At 37.4% G+C, this 15,868-nt stretch overlaps 2 protein-coding genes across 14 annotated transcripts in view; one reads left to right on the forward strand and one right to left on the reverse strand.

The window, feature by feature from the left end:
* TASOR (transcription activation suppressor) overlaps nucleotides 1-10,929 on the forward strand; it is a 54,665-nt gene extending 43,736 nt beyond the window's left edge. For 2 of the 4 annotated variants that reach the window (XM_004738224.3, XM_004738223.3), the window contains exons 19-24: nucleotides 2,888-3,010; nucleotides 3,992-4,151; nucleotides 4,569-4,677; nucleotides 6,182-6,360; nucleotides 6,534-6,698; nucleotides 7,796-10,929. In XM_004738224.3, coding sequence (XP_004738281.2) covers nucleotides 2,888-3,010; nucleotides 3,992-4,151; nucleotides 4,569-4,677; nucleotides 6,182-6,360; nucleotides 6,534-6,698; nucleotides 7,796-8,328 — 1,269 coding nt within the window. In that variant the 3' untranslated portion in view covers nucleotides 8,329-10,929. Of the gene's footprint in view, nucleotides 1-2,887; nucleotides 3,011-3,991; nucleotides 4,152-4,568; nucleotides 4,678-6,181; nucleotides 6,361-6,533; nucleotides 6,699-7,518 lie in introns of all 4 variants that reach the window. The other 2 variants (XM_004738222.3, XM_045078726.1) reach the window with 1 other exon arrangement.
* The window catches only part of CCDC66 (coiled-coil domain containing 66), a 68,846-nt gene continuing 60,929 nt past the window's right edge, over nucleotides 7,952-15,868 (reverse strand). For all 10 annotated transcript variants that reach the window (XM_013053117.2, XM_013053090.2, XM_013053087.2 and 7 more), the window contains 5 exons: nucleotides 13,445-13,929; nucleotides 12,828-12,868; nucleotides 11,475-11,713; nucleotides 11,129-11,253; nucleotides 7,952-9,809 (listed from right to left, as the gene is read on the reverse strand). In XM_013053117.2, the coding sequence (XP_012908571.1) occupies nucleotides 9,723-9,809; nucleotides 11,129-11,253; nucleotides 11,475-11,713; nucleotides 12,828-12,868; nucleotides 13,445-13,929 (977 nt within the window). In that variant the 3' untranslated portion in view covers nucleotides 7,952-9,722. The remainder of the gene's footprint in view (nucleotides 9,810-11,128; nucleotides 11,254-11,474; nucleotides 11,714-12,827; nucleotides 12,869-13,444; nucleotides 13,930-15,868) is intronic.

Raw genomic sequence — 15,868 nt, forward strand, 5'->3', positions numbered from 1 at the left:
CTTGTCTTACTGGGTCTGATCTCTATAAAGTGGAGGGGGATTTTTTTGTTTTTAAATGTTGACCATATATTTTCATAATTTAAAACAGTGGAATAAGACTAGTAAGTTCAATTAAATGTAGAACCTCTAAGTATCTTAGAATCTTGTTTTATCATGATTTTATAGACCATTTGTATATACACTGCAAATACCTTTAAACTGTTGCTTCAAAGATTTTAAATGTTTCTTACCTGAGTTTTTAACTAGAAAGATACAGAGAGGTAGAAGAAGCTGTTAGTGTTTATTTCTTGGGGGTGGGGGAGGGTTTATCAGTCAAATAGAAAAAAACTGCCCAGGGATGACCTAATGGTGATATATATATAGTCTCTTGGCATTTCCTGATACCCTGATCATGTCAGGGTTCCCTACAGCCTTTTTGATCAAAAACCATGATGATCCTCAAAGACTCCCCAATCATGAAAAATTCCTCAATGCAAGGTATATTTTTTTCTACTGAAGCTACAGAGTAAGACTAGTCTTTCAAGTATTTGATTTTTAAAAATAAATGCATGTATTTGTATGTGTAGATACAGACATATATAAAATTTATAACAGGTAAATTATGACACAAAGGAATAGCTGTATCAGTATTTAATGTTAACAGTATTTACTAAACTCTAGGATTTTAATCCCTTCAGGAAATGATACAGGTTTTAAAATAAATGCCTGTTCCCATTTATGGAATTAACTTATCATGACAAGTTCCTGCTTGTTTTGTTAGAGGAAGCAGAAAGTACTATAAATAAATGCCTTATAGCTGAGAGTGGCCCAGAATCTGTGCTGCTATGTTCTGAGCCTTTGTCAGTTTGGGAGTGTAAAGTTTTTTCCGGCGAGATAAACACAACACCAGGCACAGTGGGTGCAAGGCAAGATTTATTAAAAACGCTCCCCGGCGAAGTTTCAGGGCTCAGGAGAAGGGGAGCCAGGAAAGTTGCGCCCGGAGGAGGTGGGCACCCTCGGGCGAGGTTCCGCGACTCTGGAAAGCAGAGTGGCGGAAGTCGCGCCCAAGGCAGGGAGGAGGGGGCTTTTAAGGAGTCTTGGGGAAAGCTCAGGGGTCTTTTGGCAAGTTTCCCTTATTTGGATATCCCGCCGCTCATCGGGATCCCATTGGTCCACAGGAGCCCGGGGCGGGGGTCTCAGATTCCTGCTTGGGCCTTTGTTCTCCTGTCCCACCTCAGGTCTTGTGGCGGGAACTTTTGCCATCTTTGGTAGCCCTTCCTGCCAGCCCAACAGGGAGTTTCTTTGGTGTCAACATGTTTCATGTAGAGTGCCCTTGAGAACATGGAGAACATGGAAATGAAGGAGGTAGAAGAGTGCTCAGTGTGCCTTCTTTCCTGCTAATTCCCTGTGATTTCTTAGGAGGCTGAAATCAGACGTATAGGAGTTTTCTTGGTTGCATTTTGCCCTGTATTATTGAATATAGAGCTGCTTAACTTTTTCTATCCCCAGCAGCATGTTCAAGTGTAGTATTGGTGGGGAGGGGAAATAGCTGTGTGTTGGGGGTTCTAGTTGAGAGGACAGAGTGGATCCAGTCCTCCACTGTGCTCAGCATCATCCCATCTTCCTCACCGCATTAATTTATACACTAATTGTATCACACAGAAAATGCACTGCCTTATGATGGTGCATATATTTCATTCTGCCATAGAATAAATCTTGGTTTTGTTACTATGTAGGAGAGAAGGATGCTGTGTGTTTTACAAATCAGATCAGAACTTTCTTTTAATCAATATCCATTAGAAAATATCAAGCAAAAATGTTAAAATAGAGTAAAAATATATTAATAAAATTTTAAGCATCTAGAATAAGTCCAACGGACTTACTATAGGAGTTCAGTGGTCTCATTTAAAATGAACTCGCAGTTAAATCTTCTTAATGTAAAAAGACCAAAAATTACAAGCTGGCCCGTAATTTACTTTCTCATTACCAGTCTGTAAGCTGTTCTGAGATCTGCCCAGAAGCTGTAGAGGTTAGATCAAAATCTAATAATGTAGAACATGCTGCTTCAGTTCAGGGCTACACAGAAATATCCTCTTTGAGGTGATGCTTGTAGACCGTTCTTGATAGAGCAACAGACTCTTTGTGAGGCAAGCTGGGTTTAGACTTAATGGCTGTCTAACCAGCCTTGCCAACCTTGAGAAAATGAATCTGCTCCCGTTATACTTCAGATTTCAGGATTCTACCAGCAACCAAAGAGCAAAGGAAACTGCCTATACCACTCACTCTGTGTCCTTTGAAAGGTAGTCCCATGTCACCAGCATGGAGGGAGGTATTAGGTGGGAGGGTCTATTTTATTTGAAGGTGTGACTCTGACAGACATGGCTAAATAGTTCGTGAATGCCATACTGAAGCGCTGTATGAATGACTTTGGGATTGTTGTGAATTAAATGATTCCAGTAGTCCGAAAAGTGCTTTGCAAGGGAAGGTGTACTATACTGGTAACCTTGCTGCAAATAACCAAGGGCTTCCCTTGAAAGAAGAGGAAAATGAAATGAGAGAGTGGTTAATGATTGGGCTCTGGGTTGCCCAGAATAAATGATGGAACTGGGTTAAGAACCTGGGCTAATCCATTGTTCTTACGGTTCTTTTTGTACCCACCACTGGCATTTACTTCACTTTGATTGCATAGCACTGTAACATTGTGACCGTGGCATGGCCATTTAGGCTCAAATCTATAGATTCTGTAAGAAGAATGGAACTGATGATCTCTAAGGTCCATAGTATAAGGTCATCACTACTAGTGGCCATTTCTAAGTGACTACTTATCAGTTGATCCTGCATTTCTGGTGTTGAGTGGATATTTGCAAAAAAAGGCTTTTAATGTTGATTTAGTTTTTCTCTTTAACAGGAATATCTTATCAAATTGGGCAATACAGAATGTCATCCAGAACAGTTTTTGGAAAGAAGATCAAAATTAGATAAACTATTGATTATTATTCAGAATGAAGACATTGCAGGTTTCATTCACAAGGTAGACTCTTAAGTCAAATTCACTACTATTTTGGTTATAAAAGTTCCCTTATTTTAAAATCTTACTGTCTTGGGATGCCTGGGTGGCTCAGTTGGTTAAGCAGCTGCCTTCAGCTCAGGTCATGATCCCAGCGTCCTGGGATCGAGTCCCACATCAGGCTCCTTGCTCGGCGGGGAGCCTGCTTCTCCCTCTGCCTCTGCCTGCCATTCTGTCTGCCTGTGCTCGCTCTCTCCCCCTCTCTCTCTCTGATAAATAAATAAAAATCTTTAAAAAAAAAAAAATAAATAAAATAAAAAAATTAAAAAAAAAATAAAATAAAATCTTACTGTCTTCGAGGCTAAACTTTGTTTTTAAAATATCCTTATAACGTCTAAAAGAGGTAGAACTTCAAGTTTGGGAGATTTAGGGCTTGAGATGTAAACGATCCATCTGTGAATCAGCTTGTGATCACGTTTGCACCCTTGCAAAATTTTAAATTGCGTCACATCACAGACCCTGTCACTCATCAGGACTAAGAGTATTGACTCCTTGAATGTCAGTGAGTGCATTGACTCTGTATTGCCTTCATTTGTATGTCCCAGGTAAAACCTGTTTGTACCCTCCCTTTGCCAGACCATTTCCCCTTTCCATTGCATTTGGAGGTACCCATACAGTCTTGGGAACCTGTTTCAAGTCCTTCTGCCCTTTTAAGGCTTTCCTGACTGCATGGGCTCTTGCTGTCCTCTGAATTCTGACCGCAGTCACAGGGCCAGACAGGTTGGCCTTCATTATTCTGTTGCCAGGTCTATTGTAGGTCCCTTTTTGTCAGAATGTTCTGTTCATGGTATGTACCCAGGACAGAAATGTTGGTTTATGTCTTTGGATATGTTGGGAATATTTTTGTATTTTGTTAGACTTCTCTTGTAGGTTACTTCACACTTGAGTCTTACCATTTCATTCTCTTATGTCCTTATTTCTGTTTTTGTTTTGGGGTTTAAATAGGTACCTGGCTTGGTGACTTTAAAGAAGCTCTCTTGCGTTAGTTTTGCTGGTGTTGATAGTCTGGATGATGTTAAAAATCATACATATAATGAATTATTTGTATCTGGAGGTTTCATTGTGTCTGATGAATCCATTCTAAATCCGGAAGTTATTACAATTGGTAAGATTTATGCTTTATTTGGAGTATGAACTTTGTCCCTTCTAGGTTTTTTTCTCATAAATGACTCATGCTTTTAAATGTATTGTTATCTCTGATTGGCAAAATGGATGAGTACATTACCATCATTTTATTACCTCAAATTTCTTTCCTTGTCTCTTAGTCACTGCACATTTCCTCTAAATCTGATATAAAGCAAGTCTGTCTGCACCGGTTGCATTTGGATCCGTTCTGCTTTGTTATTGTTACTAGCATGTTTCTGTTACATAGATGTTCTTAAATCTAAGAGTATATATAGATGTCTGTCTCCCTTTGAGGGTAAAATACTACATAGGGAAGTAGATATTTCTATATAGTATCTTACATAATTGATTGAGTGACTTTTATTGAATTTAAAATAAACTTCATTATCTCTAACAGAGAACCTTAAAAATTTTTTGACATTCCTTGAAGAACTTAGTACTCCAGAAGGAAAATGGCAATGGAAAGTCCACTGTAAATTCCAGAAAAAACTGAAGGAATTGGGCAGGTAAGAGTTGATATAAATAGGGGTGCCTGGGTGGCTCAGGGGATAAGGCCTCTGCTTTTGGCTCAGGTCATGATCTCAGGGTCCTGGGATAGAGCCCAGCATGGGGCTCCCTGCTTGGCAGGGAGGCTGCTTCCCCCTTCCTCTCTGACGGCTGCTCTGCCTGCTTGTGATCTCCATGTCAAATAAATAATTAAAATCTTTAAAGAAAAAAGGGAGAGTTGGACAATAACTACATAATTGTTGATGTCAACATTGTGTTCATTTTTCTGTGTTTATAGCAGTTTTCCCAGATGTCCTTAGCCAGTCATAAGGGGGAATGTAGTTATTTTTCTAGCCTGTTTGGAAATAGTATTCTTATTTAGGTAGAAGTTTGCTAAAGTTGAAGTCCATTAGGTATATAGGTAAAATTGGTTTAATCTTTGCCACTTGAGGGCTTTTAGAATTAAAAAAAAAAAGAAAAACAGCACTCAATTTTTTTTTTTTTTTTTAACCAAACTATATATGCCAACTAGTTTAGGCTCTCTCCCAATGGAGAACTACCTTAGGCAGCTAATCTATTTACACATATACTGAGACATTAATCCCAACATGATAAGGGGATTTGTGATTAGGACATTTATTTATGTAAGTAGTTGATTTCCCCAGTGATTCTTGTATTACTAATCCACTTGAAAGGCTCCACAAATTATTCTATAATAAGATGGATTTTGGATCTTCTTAAATATCTATATATCTTAGAGTGTCTATATAGTATATTTACATATTTAAGGATCTAAGAGACTCTCTAGTTAAGAATTGTTTTACATTCTGTCAACCAGCATTTTTGAAACTTAATGGGAAAACATTTTTCTTCTAATACCCTAATACTTTCTATGGAACACTTAGGGAAATTAAGGTTTAAATGATTGACAAGTATTTAACTTTTTATAGTAATTCACTTCTTAAAAACTTGTTTTATCTTCAAATTATGTGAAAATAGGCATTGGAAGAGCCTTTACTTTTGTGTAATGGATAACAGTAAGCAGATGAGAATGAGGCCCAAAGGTGTGACTGGTGCAAAGTTAGTACCCTCATCTTGCTGACAACAGTAGTTTCTACCAATTGTTGCCTTGTGCTTGGAGGTGTACAAATAGTTTCGAGCCATGTATTTTTTTGAAGGAAAGGTTTTTTGTTTTGGTCCTCCTATGCCCTTTGTTCACATTCTAAATTAGTAAAGCTAAAGGGGAAAGTATTGTTATTCAGTAGGTACAATGAGATTGTAGTATAAAGCTGAACAGCTGGCTCTCGGGCTTTGCAAAGAAAGCCCCTGGATGTCAGCATGGGTTGTACAATTCCTGCTCCCCTCCCTCTCCTAGGAAACACCCGTCCATCAGGCAGTGAACTAAAGCAGTGCAGTTGTCACTGGTTGCCTCTATTGAGAAATTATGGTTTTAATTTGAAGCAAAAACATCCATACTAAATTTTAGAAATGCAGATCCAGATATTGAACTACTTACTTCCACAGATTGAATGCTAAAGCTCTAAGTCTACTGACACTTCTGAATGTCTATCAAAAGAAACATCTGGTTGAAATTTTGTCATACCACAATTGTGATTCACAAACTCGAAATGCTCCAGAATTGGACTGCCTTATCAGACTTCAGGCTCAAAACATACAGCAACGACACATAGTCTTTCTAACAGGTAAAAAGTGCCGTCTTAATAAGCTTTTTATTATGAATGTAGGAATGTGGACGGAAGGGTACTGTTGCCAGTGGTGGGTGTTAAGTACTTTCGTGGGGGTGGCATCATCGTCTGTCTGTCCCACGTAGGTTTTCACGTTTTATACCCGAACCTTTTTATTTTTTTCATTTTAGAAAAGAATATCAAGATGGTCTCCAGTTATACAGATAATGGAATAGTGGTTGCGAGTACTGAAGACTTTATGCAAAACTTTAAAAATCTTGTGGGCTATCACAACTCAATCACAGAAGAAAACCTTCCACTGCTTGGTGCTAATGAGACTCTTGAGTCACAGTCAGGTAACTTTTCAGTAGTCTTACTTTTCTTTAAGGCAGACAGAAAAAGAGGAATGGTTTTGTGTTGTTTTCATAGAACAAAATGCCTGCTTTGAAACTACTCGCCCTCTGTGTAAACAGCTTCAGGGGAAGTGTTTCAAGCCACTTAGCCACTAAGCCGTTCTTAGCGTACACAAAACCTCATTTATTATAGTATAGTCAATAAAAGCTCTTAGTATGCTGGATACTACTAGAGTAGGCATTTTCTCTTTTGAGGGTATGTAAACTTTATTGGCTGTTGTCAACAGAGGGATTTTTTGTTTTGTTTTGTTTTCAAGGATTTTATTTATTTGACAGATCATAAGTAGCCAGAGAGGCAAGCAGAGAGAGAGAGGGAGGCAGGCTTCCTGCTGAGCAGAGAGCCCGATTCGGGGCTCGATCCCAGGACCCCGAGATCGTGACCTGAGCTGAAGACAGAGGCTTAAATTACTGAGCCACCCAGGCACCCAGAGGGGTTGTTTTTTTGTTTTTGTTTTTTTAAAAAGGACACCAGATAATGGGGAATTTAGCATTGGGCTACAGAATCTCCCCAGATGTATACAGGAATTTAAGTACAAGGTAGTAGGAATATATCCATAGCTTTAGTGTTCTGTGAGATGGCCTCTGCTTTGCTTCTAGGTTCTGTGTTAAATGAAAGATGTACGTACTTTATTTTTGATGAAAAGCAGAGATGATCAAACATTTGCTAGAACTAACCAGTTTAGTCATAATCCAGTGAAGCTAGATGTCAAAATTTTTATTTTTTATTTGTCTTGTCAAATACTGAATTACCGTATAACTTTAGATGCTGTTTTGACATTAACCCCTTTGGAGCTGGGAGTTGGGATTTCCCAACATTAAACGTGAACACATTTCGCAGAAGCTTTTAGCATCGGATTATCTGGACATTCACACCTAGTGTGAGTGTTGTGACTAAGTGAACTTGTGGCAGAAGACCAAGCTTTAAGGGATTGTGGACTTGCAGACCCTGACGCATTATATTGTGTGAGTAGTGTATAATTTTAAAACTTAAACAAATTGTGTATTTCAATAGAGGAGGACTTTTTGTTTTTTAAATGTAGCTCTTTTAGAAAACGATGAAAAGGATGAAGAGGATATGTCTCTGGATTCAGGGGATGAAATCTCACAAATAGAAGTATGCAGCAATTTTCATTCAGAAATATTGGCGAAAGAGACCAAAGGATCACGTGGAACAGATCAAAATAAGAATATTCAAATTGAGTTGCAATCGTCTCTTGACGTGCAAAAAAGTTTATTAGAAGATAAGACTTATCAAATTGATTCTGAAGAAAGAGCTGCTGTTGCTATAGTATGCTCTGAAGGAGAGAACAGCAATGCAACTGAACAAGATTCATATAGCAACTTTCAGGTTTATCACAGTCAATTAAATATGTCCCATCAGTTTAGTCATTTTAATGTTCTTACTCATCAGACATTTTTGGGGACACCATATGCCCTTTCATCAAGTCAGTCTCAAGAAAGTGAAAATTACTTTTTATCTGCTTATACTCAAAGCTTGGATAGAGATAAATCTCCATCTCCATTAAGTTGGGGAAAAAGTGATTCATCCAGGCCTTTTTCAAAAGAGAAATAGTCACTTTTTTTTTTTTTTTTTTGGAAATAGGTTGTTATGGACTTTATCTGTTTCTTATAAGTGAATTAACAATTTATATTTCATTCTCTAAACAAAGGTTTCTTGTCCTTCCTCAATGTTTTTTTTTCCTCTTATTTAAATCATGATGGCCTGTAACAGTTGAAGCATCTGAAAACTGAAATAAATATATATATTTTTAACATATATTGTACTTGAATTATCTCATGTTGGCACTTTTTAAGTTCTACATTTATAAGTTACCTATACCTGGGCTTCAAATTGAAGCCTGTTTTATATATATAAAATCAGATAATTTGCAAAAGGATAGTCAACAATGGCTTTTCTTCTCCCCATCAGATGATACCAATTACTTTTGCTAAAATGATGTACCAATCAACTATTGTATTTATTTTAAGCTTTTGTATAGTATTTTATACAGGTATAAGCCAGTGATATCAACAGATACTTATTGGATTTTGGTTCAATACCTCAAGATTGATCTAACAGTGAATACAGTTTCAATTTAGATGATAAACTATGTATATAAGTATAATTTAGGACATAATACCATGCAGCATTATTTTTATCTTTAGGCTTAGTCATGTAAAAATTGCCTTTTGCTAAAATTTTGGATCAACCTCTTATTCGAGGTGTTTGATCATTACAGTTTTCAGTGCTTATTAGTATGGTCCTAGACGTAACCAAATTCAATCCCATACTTCCAAAAGATAGGCTTCTGTTGGAAGAACTTTGTTACAGATTTTTAAATTAGTAGTGTTAGAGAAATTTAAGTATATTTTTGAGGGGGTAAAAACTTAAGTACTTTACTAAAAATAACTTAATATTCACAGATAAAGTATAAGATGATCAATTTTAAAACCATATCTGTTCCTGATAACTGCCTGCATTAGAAATGCAAACTTGTAAAATGTTTTTGTAAAGTCCTAAAACGGAGGGAAAAAACGGAGCTATTTTAGTTAAAGTTGGGATGTGTTAAGTCAGACCTTCCTTTGGCCCCTCAGAAGAACTTGGGAGAGTTCTAACCTCTTAAATCTTTTTGTAGAACAAAATACCTAAGTGGTATTCCAATAATAAGCTACATAAGTATAGAAGAACGTGGTCTGTGAACAGGTCAGAAACCTGTCTTAAGGTAAGTAGAAAGTGTTTAAATACCTAGATTGTGATAGAGCAAAAAAATGTTTTTTTACTAAGCTTTACAAAAATCTGTTTTATTGTAAAAAATATATATATATACACACACAGCGTTGTACTACATAATGTACAAGTTTGAAATAAGCATTTATAAAATCTAGGTTATTTGGAAAATACAGTAATGCAATGAACACATTTTATAATTTAGAAGCAACAAATGTGAAGGATTTGATTTTCTACATTTAAAACGAAGAATTAAAATTCTCTTCTTGATTTGCAGCTAAAGGCATGAGATTAGTTTCCAACTCCCTTTGCTTCTGGAGAAGGCCCTGAAATCACATTGATATGTTAGTAAGGTGTGCAGCAGACTTGCAAATTACTCCTATTTTACATCTCTGCCCTTCTAATCCAGAATTATATTTACATTACTTTGAGAACCTGTAATTAATTCAGTTACTTGGCTATAGCTTAAGCTTTATCTTTGTCATGTTAAATTTTAACCACTCAAAAAACCTACATCAGACTTTCTCACTTGGATATTGTGTAGCTACCATATATGTGTAAGATTATGTTTTTCCGCATAAAAACCAATAGGGATGATTTTTCCAAGTCTGCATAACTATGGAGCTGAAATCCCCTTAAAGGCTCTTAAAACGGTAATGAGACACACTGAAGGAGTCTCCCAACATCCAGTGTTTATCTTGACTGCGCTGACCTTAGTGGCTTAGACAAGGCCCTGCTGAAATTAAGATGTGGCTACTATACAGGTGGGTCACTACGTACATGGTCTATATTCCTGCCTCTTGACCTCACAACTTTTACCTCTATTAAGAAAAGTGCCTTGTCACTTTTAAAGGAAAATTTAAAAGATTTACTGCTTGTTACATAATCTATATGTAACCATTTAAAGGACCAAAAGTACATAATTGTTACTATGATTTTCTAGCTCTATGTGAACAAATTGGGAAAGCAACGCGTGAATCAACAATTTGAAATGCAAGAGGCATATATGTAAATGACTGGACATGGAAAAGGGCACTCCTGAAGTGGCAATTTATTTTTCCTAAGATCAGGGATCGGTATTTAAAGGCCAGCTGATAAAGGTTATATACACTTAAATATTGAATGTTACTAGATTTTATTCTTGCCTGAGCAAGCTAATGAGAAATGACAATAACTGACCTGGGAGGAGATGTAGTCTGATGGGTAAGGTTAAGGTTATGTGTATACTTTCACACCGAATTTTATTATTATTCTTTGGGACTTGCAAATATTCTGTTCTGAACACTGCCAACACATTCAATTAAAAATGTGAACTGATTACTTACTAAGAATCCATTAAAGGATAATTGTGTATTTTCTGTCTTGGGTTTTAGGGCTTATTAATTCATGACTAGTACCTTTAAACATGTATGCTTTCTTTCCTTTAATAAAATTGTCTTAATATTAGAACTGTCTCACGATTTCATACTGGAGTATTGTGATGTGAATCAAATTGAAGGAAATAACTTTTTAACTGGGATGTGGTAAAAGTCCCATATAATCATGTAACTAATTAAGCCTTTAAATTCGCCCTTCTGATACACAGTCCTCCATTAGCCATAAACAGAAAAGTTACATTCACACTTGGTGAAAAAGCTCCTCCTACCTGTCTCAGTTCTGACAGTCCCTTAAGGATTGCTTGCTGTCGGTCCCTGTTTTTCACCAAGTTAGGATTAAGAAGTGGGTCCCTGACATCAGCATCAAAGAGCTGCCGTTGTTCTTGGTCACAGGCTGCAGACAGATGAAAGTGGTAGGTTAAATACATCTCTAGTATGATACTCCCTATACTATACTATGTCTAAGGATTCATTAATAAACTTTTAGTAATGGACCCCAAAATAGAAATTCTACCCCTCCGAAGGGCAAGAAAATTAGTTTGGATTCTGAATTTTAGTTTGGATTTTGAATTTAGTGTTGGGGGGAAGGAGGGAAGGATACTTATGTTTACTTACCGTGTGGATTTTGGTACTGAAGATCGTGGGTTAAAGGCCTAGACAGTGGTGCATCTGGATCAAGGTAATAAATCTCATTGGTTCGGACATAGGGGATAAAATGGGACCGTTCAGGAAGTCCAGGTGATGTTTCTGTTTGACTGTCTTCTAAGATCAGATTTTGTCTTTCAAAATTACTGTTTTTTAGAGTTTGTTGTGTTCTGTTTTTCACCACTGGAACTGGTGGTGGTGACTGAGACCTGTTTTTCCCCCCCAAAAAAGCACAATTAAGGACTAAGAAGCTTTAATGCAAATTATGTATTTGAGCATATCTACTCTTCAATCACATTTCAATTCAGTCTACACGTAACCCCTTTGGAACACTAGGAAGACAAATGAGTTCTATGATCCTTTTCTTAAAATGGCAAGAGAATAGGATGACTTTTTACTTGGCAAGGATATACAGAGGAAAATGAGGATCAACACTAGCCGGGCTGATTTAAGACTAGTGTTTCTTTGGGGCGCCTGGGTGGCTCAGTGGGTTAAAGCCTCTGCCTTCAGCTCAGGTCATGATCCCAGGTCCTGGGAGGGAGCCCCACATCATCTGCTCAGCGGGGAGCCTGCTTCCTCCTTTCTCTCTCTGCCTGCCTCTGTGCCTACTTGTGATCTTTGTGTGTCAAATTAATAAATAAAATCTTAAAAAAAAAGACTAGTGTTTCTTTGATAATTCACCATAAAACAATATACTTACCATGTGAACCAAACTTCCTGTTACAGCCACATTCTGACACAACTCTAAACTACCTGGTTCATGCACAAAAGCATAAAATAAAATTTCTAACCATCTAAATCTCCTATTGTAGCTGAATTTCTCATTATCCCTCCTGGTCATTTCTTCATAACCTCCTCAATCCAAGCAGAAGGTATGTTCCACTTGTGACAGAACTGGAAAGTCAAAACTTTTATTTTTTAAAAAGATTTAGAGACAGAGTCCCAAGCACACTCTGTGCTAAGCACAGAGCCTGACGTGGGTCTCCATCCATGACCACAACCTCATGAAACCAAGAGTCAGTCACTTAACTGACTGAGCCAGCCAGGTGCCCCAAGTCAAAATTATGTTAGCTAAGCTTGCCAGATTTACATTCCTACCTAGATAGTTAGGCCCAGTCCAAATTGGACCTTCAAATTTTAGGTAAAATGTCAGCCACATTTCCCTTAAACCTGTATTTCTCACCTCTAAGTTCCTACACGTTACTGGTTTCTGACTTCATATATATACAAGCTTTGATTTTACCTATATTCTGAGCAAATATTTTGTACTCTTGTCCCACACAGCACTAAGTAACTATGGAATCAATCCAGTCCATAGCGTACCTTTCCTTGCTGAAAGAATTAATTTTCAGAGGCTCTTCTTCCTAAAGGGTAGAAAAATGCAGACAGAGTAGCAGTACTGCTGTATGTCCCACAAATATTTCTTAAAATTTGAGATAATCTGAGGAGGATAACTGAATAACAGATATTGGATAATGGGACAGATTTTATATTTTTCCAATCACAGAACCAATGCAGTAATTCCTGACCTTGTAAAATTATCCTGTCTATATGAACTACAAACAAGAATTCTGAATGGCTATTAAAACAATGAACAGCATTCATCTATACAAGGTTAAAGTGTCAAGTTTTTCTGTAAAGGACCAGATAGTAAACACTTTCAGCTTTGTGGGCCATGTGGTGATCTCTTACAACTACTCTAAGCCAGACACAATTTATAAAAGAATGAGCATTTTTATAAAACTTGATTTACAAAAGCAGCAGCATGATGGATTTGCCCACAGGCCACAGTCTGACAACCCCTAGTATAAACCAAGTATGTTTCTTAAATTCTTGCTCAGATACAGAGCCACCTTGTCAAAATATACATGTGGGGAACTGTTTTCAATCTAGAAACATCAATACATACTTTAAAAATATTTTTAAGACAAAAATTTTACCTTTTTGATTAGATGCCACCTGAACCTTGGCTCAGTTTCTTGAGATGAAGGAAGAACTGGTGAAGTGCCTCTATTTTGAGAGAGATGTCCAGGACTATTTCTTTCTACCAAATTAAGCAGTTCCATCTGCCTTCTTACTTTTTTTTCTTCTCTCTGCTTTTGAAGCTGTTTGGGGTACTTTTCTGATGCTGGAATATACCTTTTGAGTGGTTTGTTTATATTCCAATCAGGCCTTTTAGGACATTTCCTCATAAGTGCTTTCTCTGTCCTTGCAAGCTCGTTACACTGATCATCACACCAACTGTTTTCTTTTTCTAGATTGGCTCCTTTAACCTGATTTATTAGTTCTTCTTTGTCCTTCTTAGTGTTAAACTGTTCATTAAATTCTGCAGGAATCTCAGGAGATGAACAGTTTAGAATTTCCCTCTCTATTACTGTTCCACAGAATGATTTTGCATTGGTGAATGCTCCTGTATTTAAGTCATCTAAAGAAAAATTTCAGAGGATTAATTTTTAATTGTTATAAAATACAGAATTTACTGCTTTATTTTTTTCAAAGGCATTATAGTTTTGTGGGGTTCCCCCCCAAAATTCTGTATAATTAAACAACTTCTATTCTCCCTGCCGGCTTCTGGCAAACAGCATTCTACTTTGTTTCTATGATTTGACTGTATTAAGTACCTCATACGAGTAGAATCATACAGTATTTGTCTTTTAATGACAGGCTTATTTCGTATTAGTATAATGTCCTTGAAGTTCACCCTGTATTCGTACAGCATGTGTCATAATTCCTCCCTTTATAAGGCTGAGTAATACACCATCGTAGGTGTATATCACACTTCGTTTATCCATTCATCTTTCAAGGGACAACATTTGGATTGCTTCTACCTTTTAGTTACTGTGACTAATGTTGCTATGCACACTGGTGTCCAAATATCTCTTCTCACTTTCCAGCTCTTTTGAGTATATACCCAGAACGGGAATATAATATGCTAATTATATTTTTGAATTTTTTTTTAAAGATTTTTTGTTTATTTATTTGACAGACAGATTACAAGTAGGCAGAGAGGGAGATGGAGAGGACAAGCAGGCTCCCTGCTGAGCAGAGAGCCCAATGCAGGGCTCGATCCCAGGACCCTGGGATCACGACCCAAGCAGAAGGCAGAGGTTTTAACCCACTGAGCCACCCAGGCATCCCTATTTTTGAATTTTTTGAGGAAATGCTTTATGTTTCCTATAGTGACTACTGTATTTTGTGTTACCAAAGCGCACAAGGGTTCTAAATCTTACATTAAACCATTTTTAAGTGTACCGTTCCCGTATCAGACAAACCCACAGTACTCCACAATTTTGACGCTTTCATTTACTCCAAACAGAAACCCTACATCCACTAAGTAGTAACTCCACATTCCACCCTCCCTCCCCACCTCTCTACCTTCCATTTCTATGAATTTGTCCACCCCACTCTCAATTCCTCCCACAAGTGAAGCTATAGGGTATTTGTGTTTCTTGGCACTCCTGCTGAACACAGACCCACAGTATTTACTCAGCAAGGTGCCTTGGTCATCCATGCCATAAAGTGTTTCACAACTTAAGAAGGTTCAGTCTTTTGTGGAGCCCAATGCCAGGCTTGAACTCACAACCCTGAGATCACGACTTCCGGTAAGATTGAGTTAGACACTTAGCCATCCAGACTCCCCCAGATGATCTGTTCTCAACATCACATAATACAGACCATTTTTTATTTTTTATTTTTATTTTTTTTAAATATTTTATCCATTTATTTGACAGACAGAGATCACGAATAGGCAGAGAGGCAGGCGGAGAGAGAGGGGGAAGCAGGCTCTCAGCTGAGCAGAGAGCCCGATGCGGGGCTCAATCCCAGAACCCTGAGATCATGACCCGAGCCGAAGGCAGAGGCCTTAACCCACTGAGCCACCCAGGTGCCCCCAGACCATTTTTTAAAAGAAACTTTTCACAAGACTGTCCTGGATTTCACTTAGAATATACAAAAGCCATATAGTATAGAATATCATCTTGTATATCTAAGAGTATTTCCTTCTCAGCAAAAGTCATATCAGTGGTAACTGACAAAAAAAGTGAGATACTAAGTTCTTTTTCATAACTTGGCTTGAAATTAAAGTACATAAATATACAGGATCTGGAAAATATCCTTCCACTGTCTAAAGTACTGGGAAAATGTCTCTTATACCTCCCTTCTTGGAGTCAAATTTTTAGGGAAATGTTGTTGATGAAAAGTCATGTGTTTTTTTGTACTTTTAGATCCATATGACTCATATACCATTATATTCTGCCTGCAGACCATAGCTAAATCACATAAAACACTGGAAAAGTTTACGCAAAAAAGACTTCTGAAATTTTCTTCTTACATGTTTACGGATGTATTCAGCTGTAACAGCTGTG

This window comes from Mustela putorius, unplaced genomic scaffold (assembly GCF_011764305.1).
Source record: "Mustela putorius furo isolate JIRA1106 unplaced genomic scaffold, ASM1176430v1.1 tig00000095_pilon_pilon_pilon, whole genome shotgun sequence".
In the NCBI taxonomy this organism is placed as follows: Eukaryota; Metazoa; Chordata; class Mammalia; order Carnivora; family Mustelidae; genus Mustela; species Mustela putorius.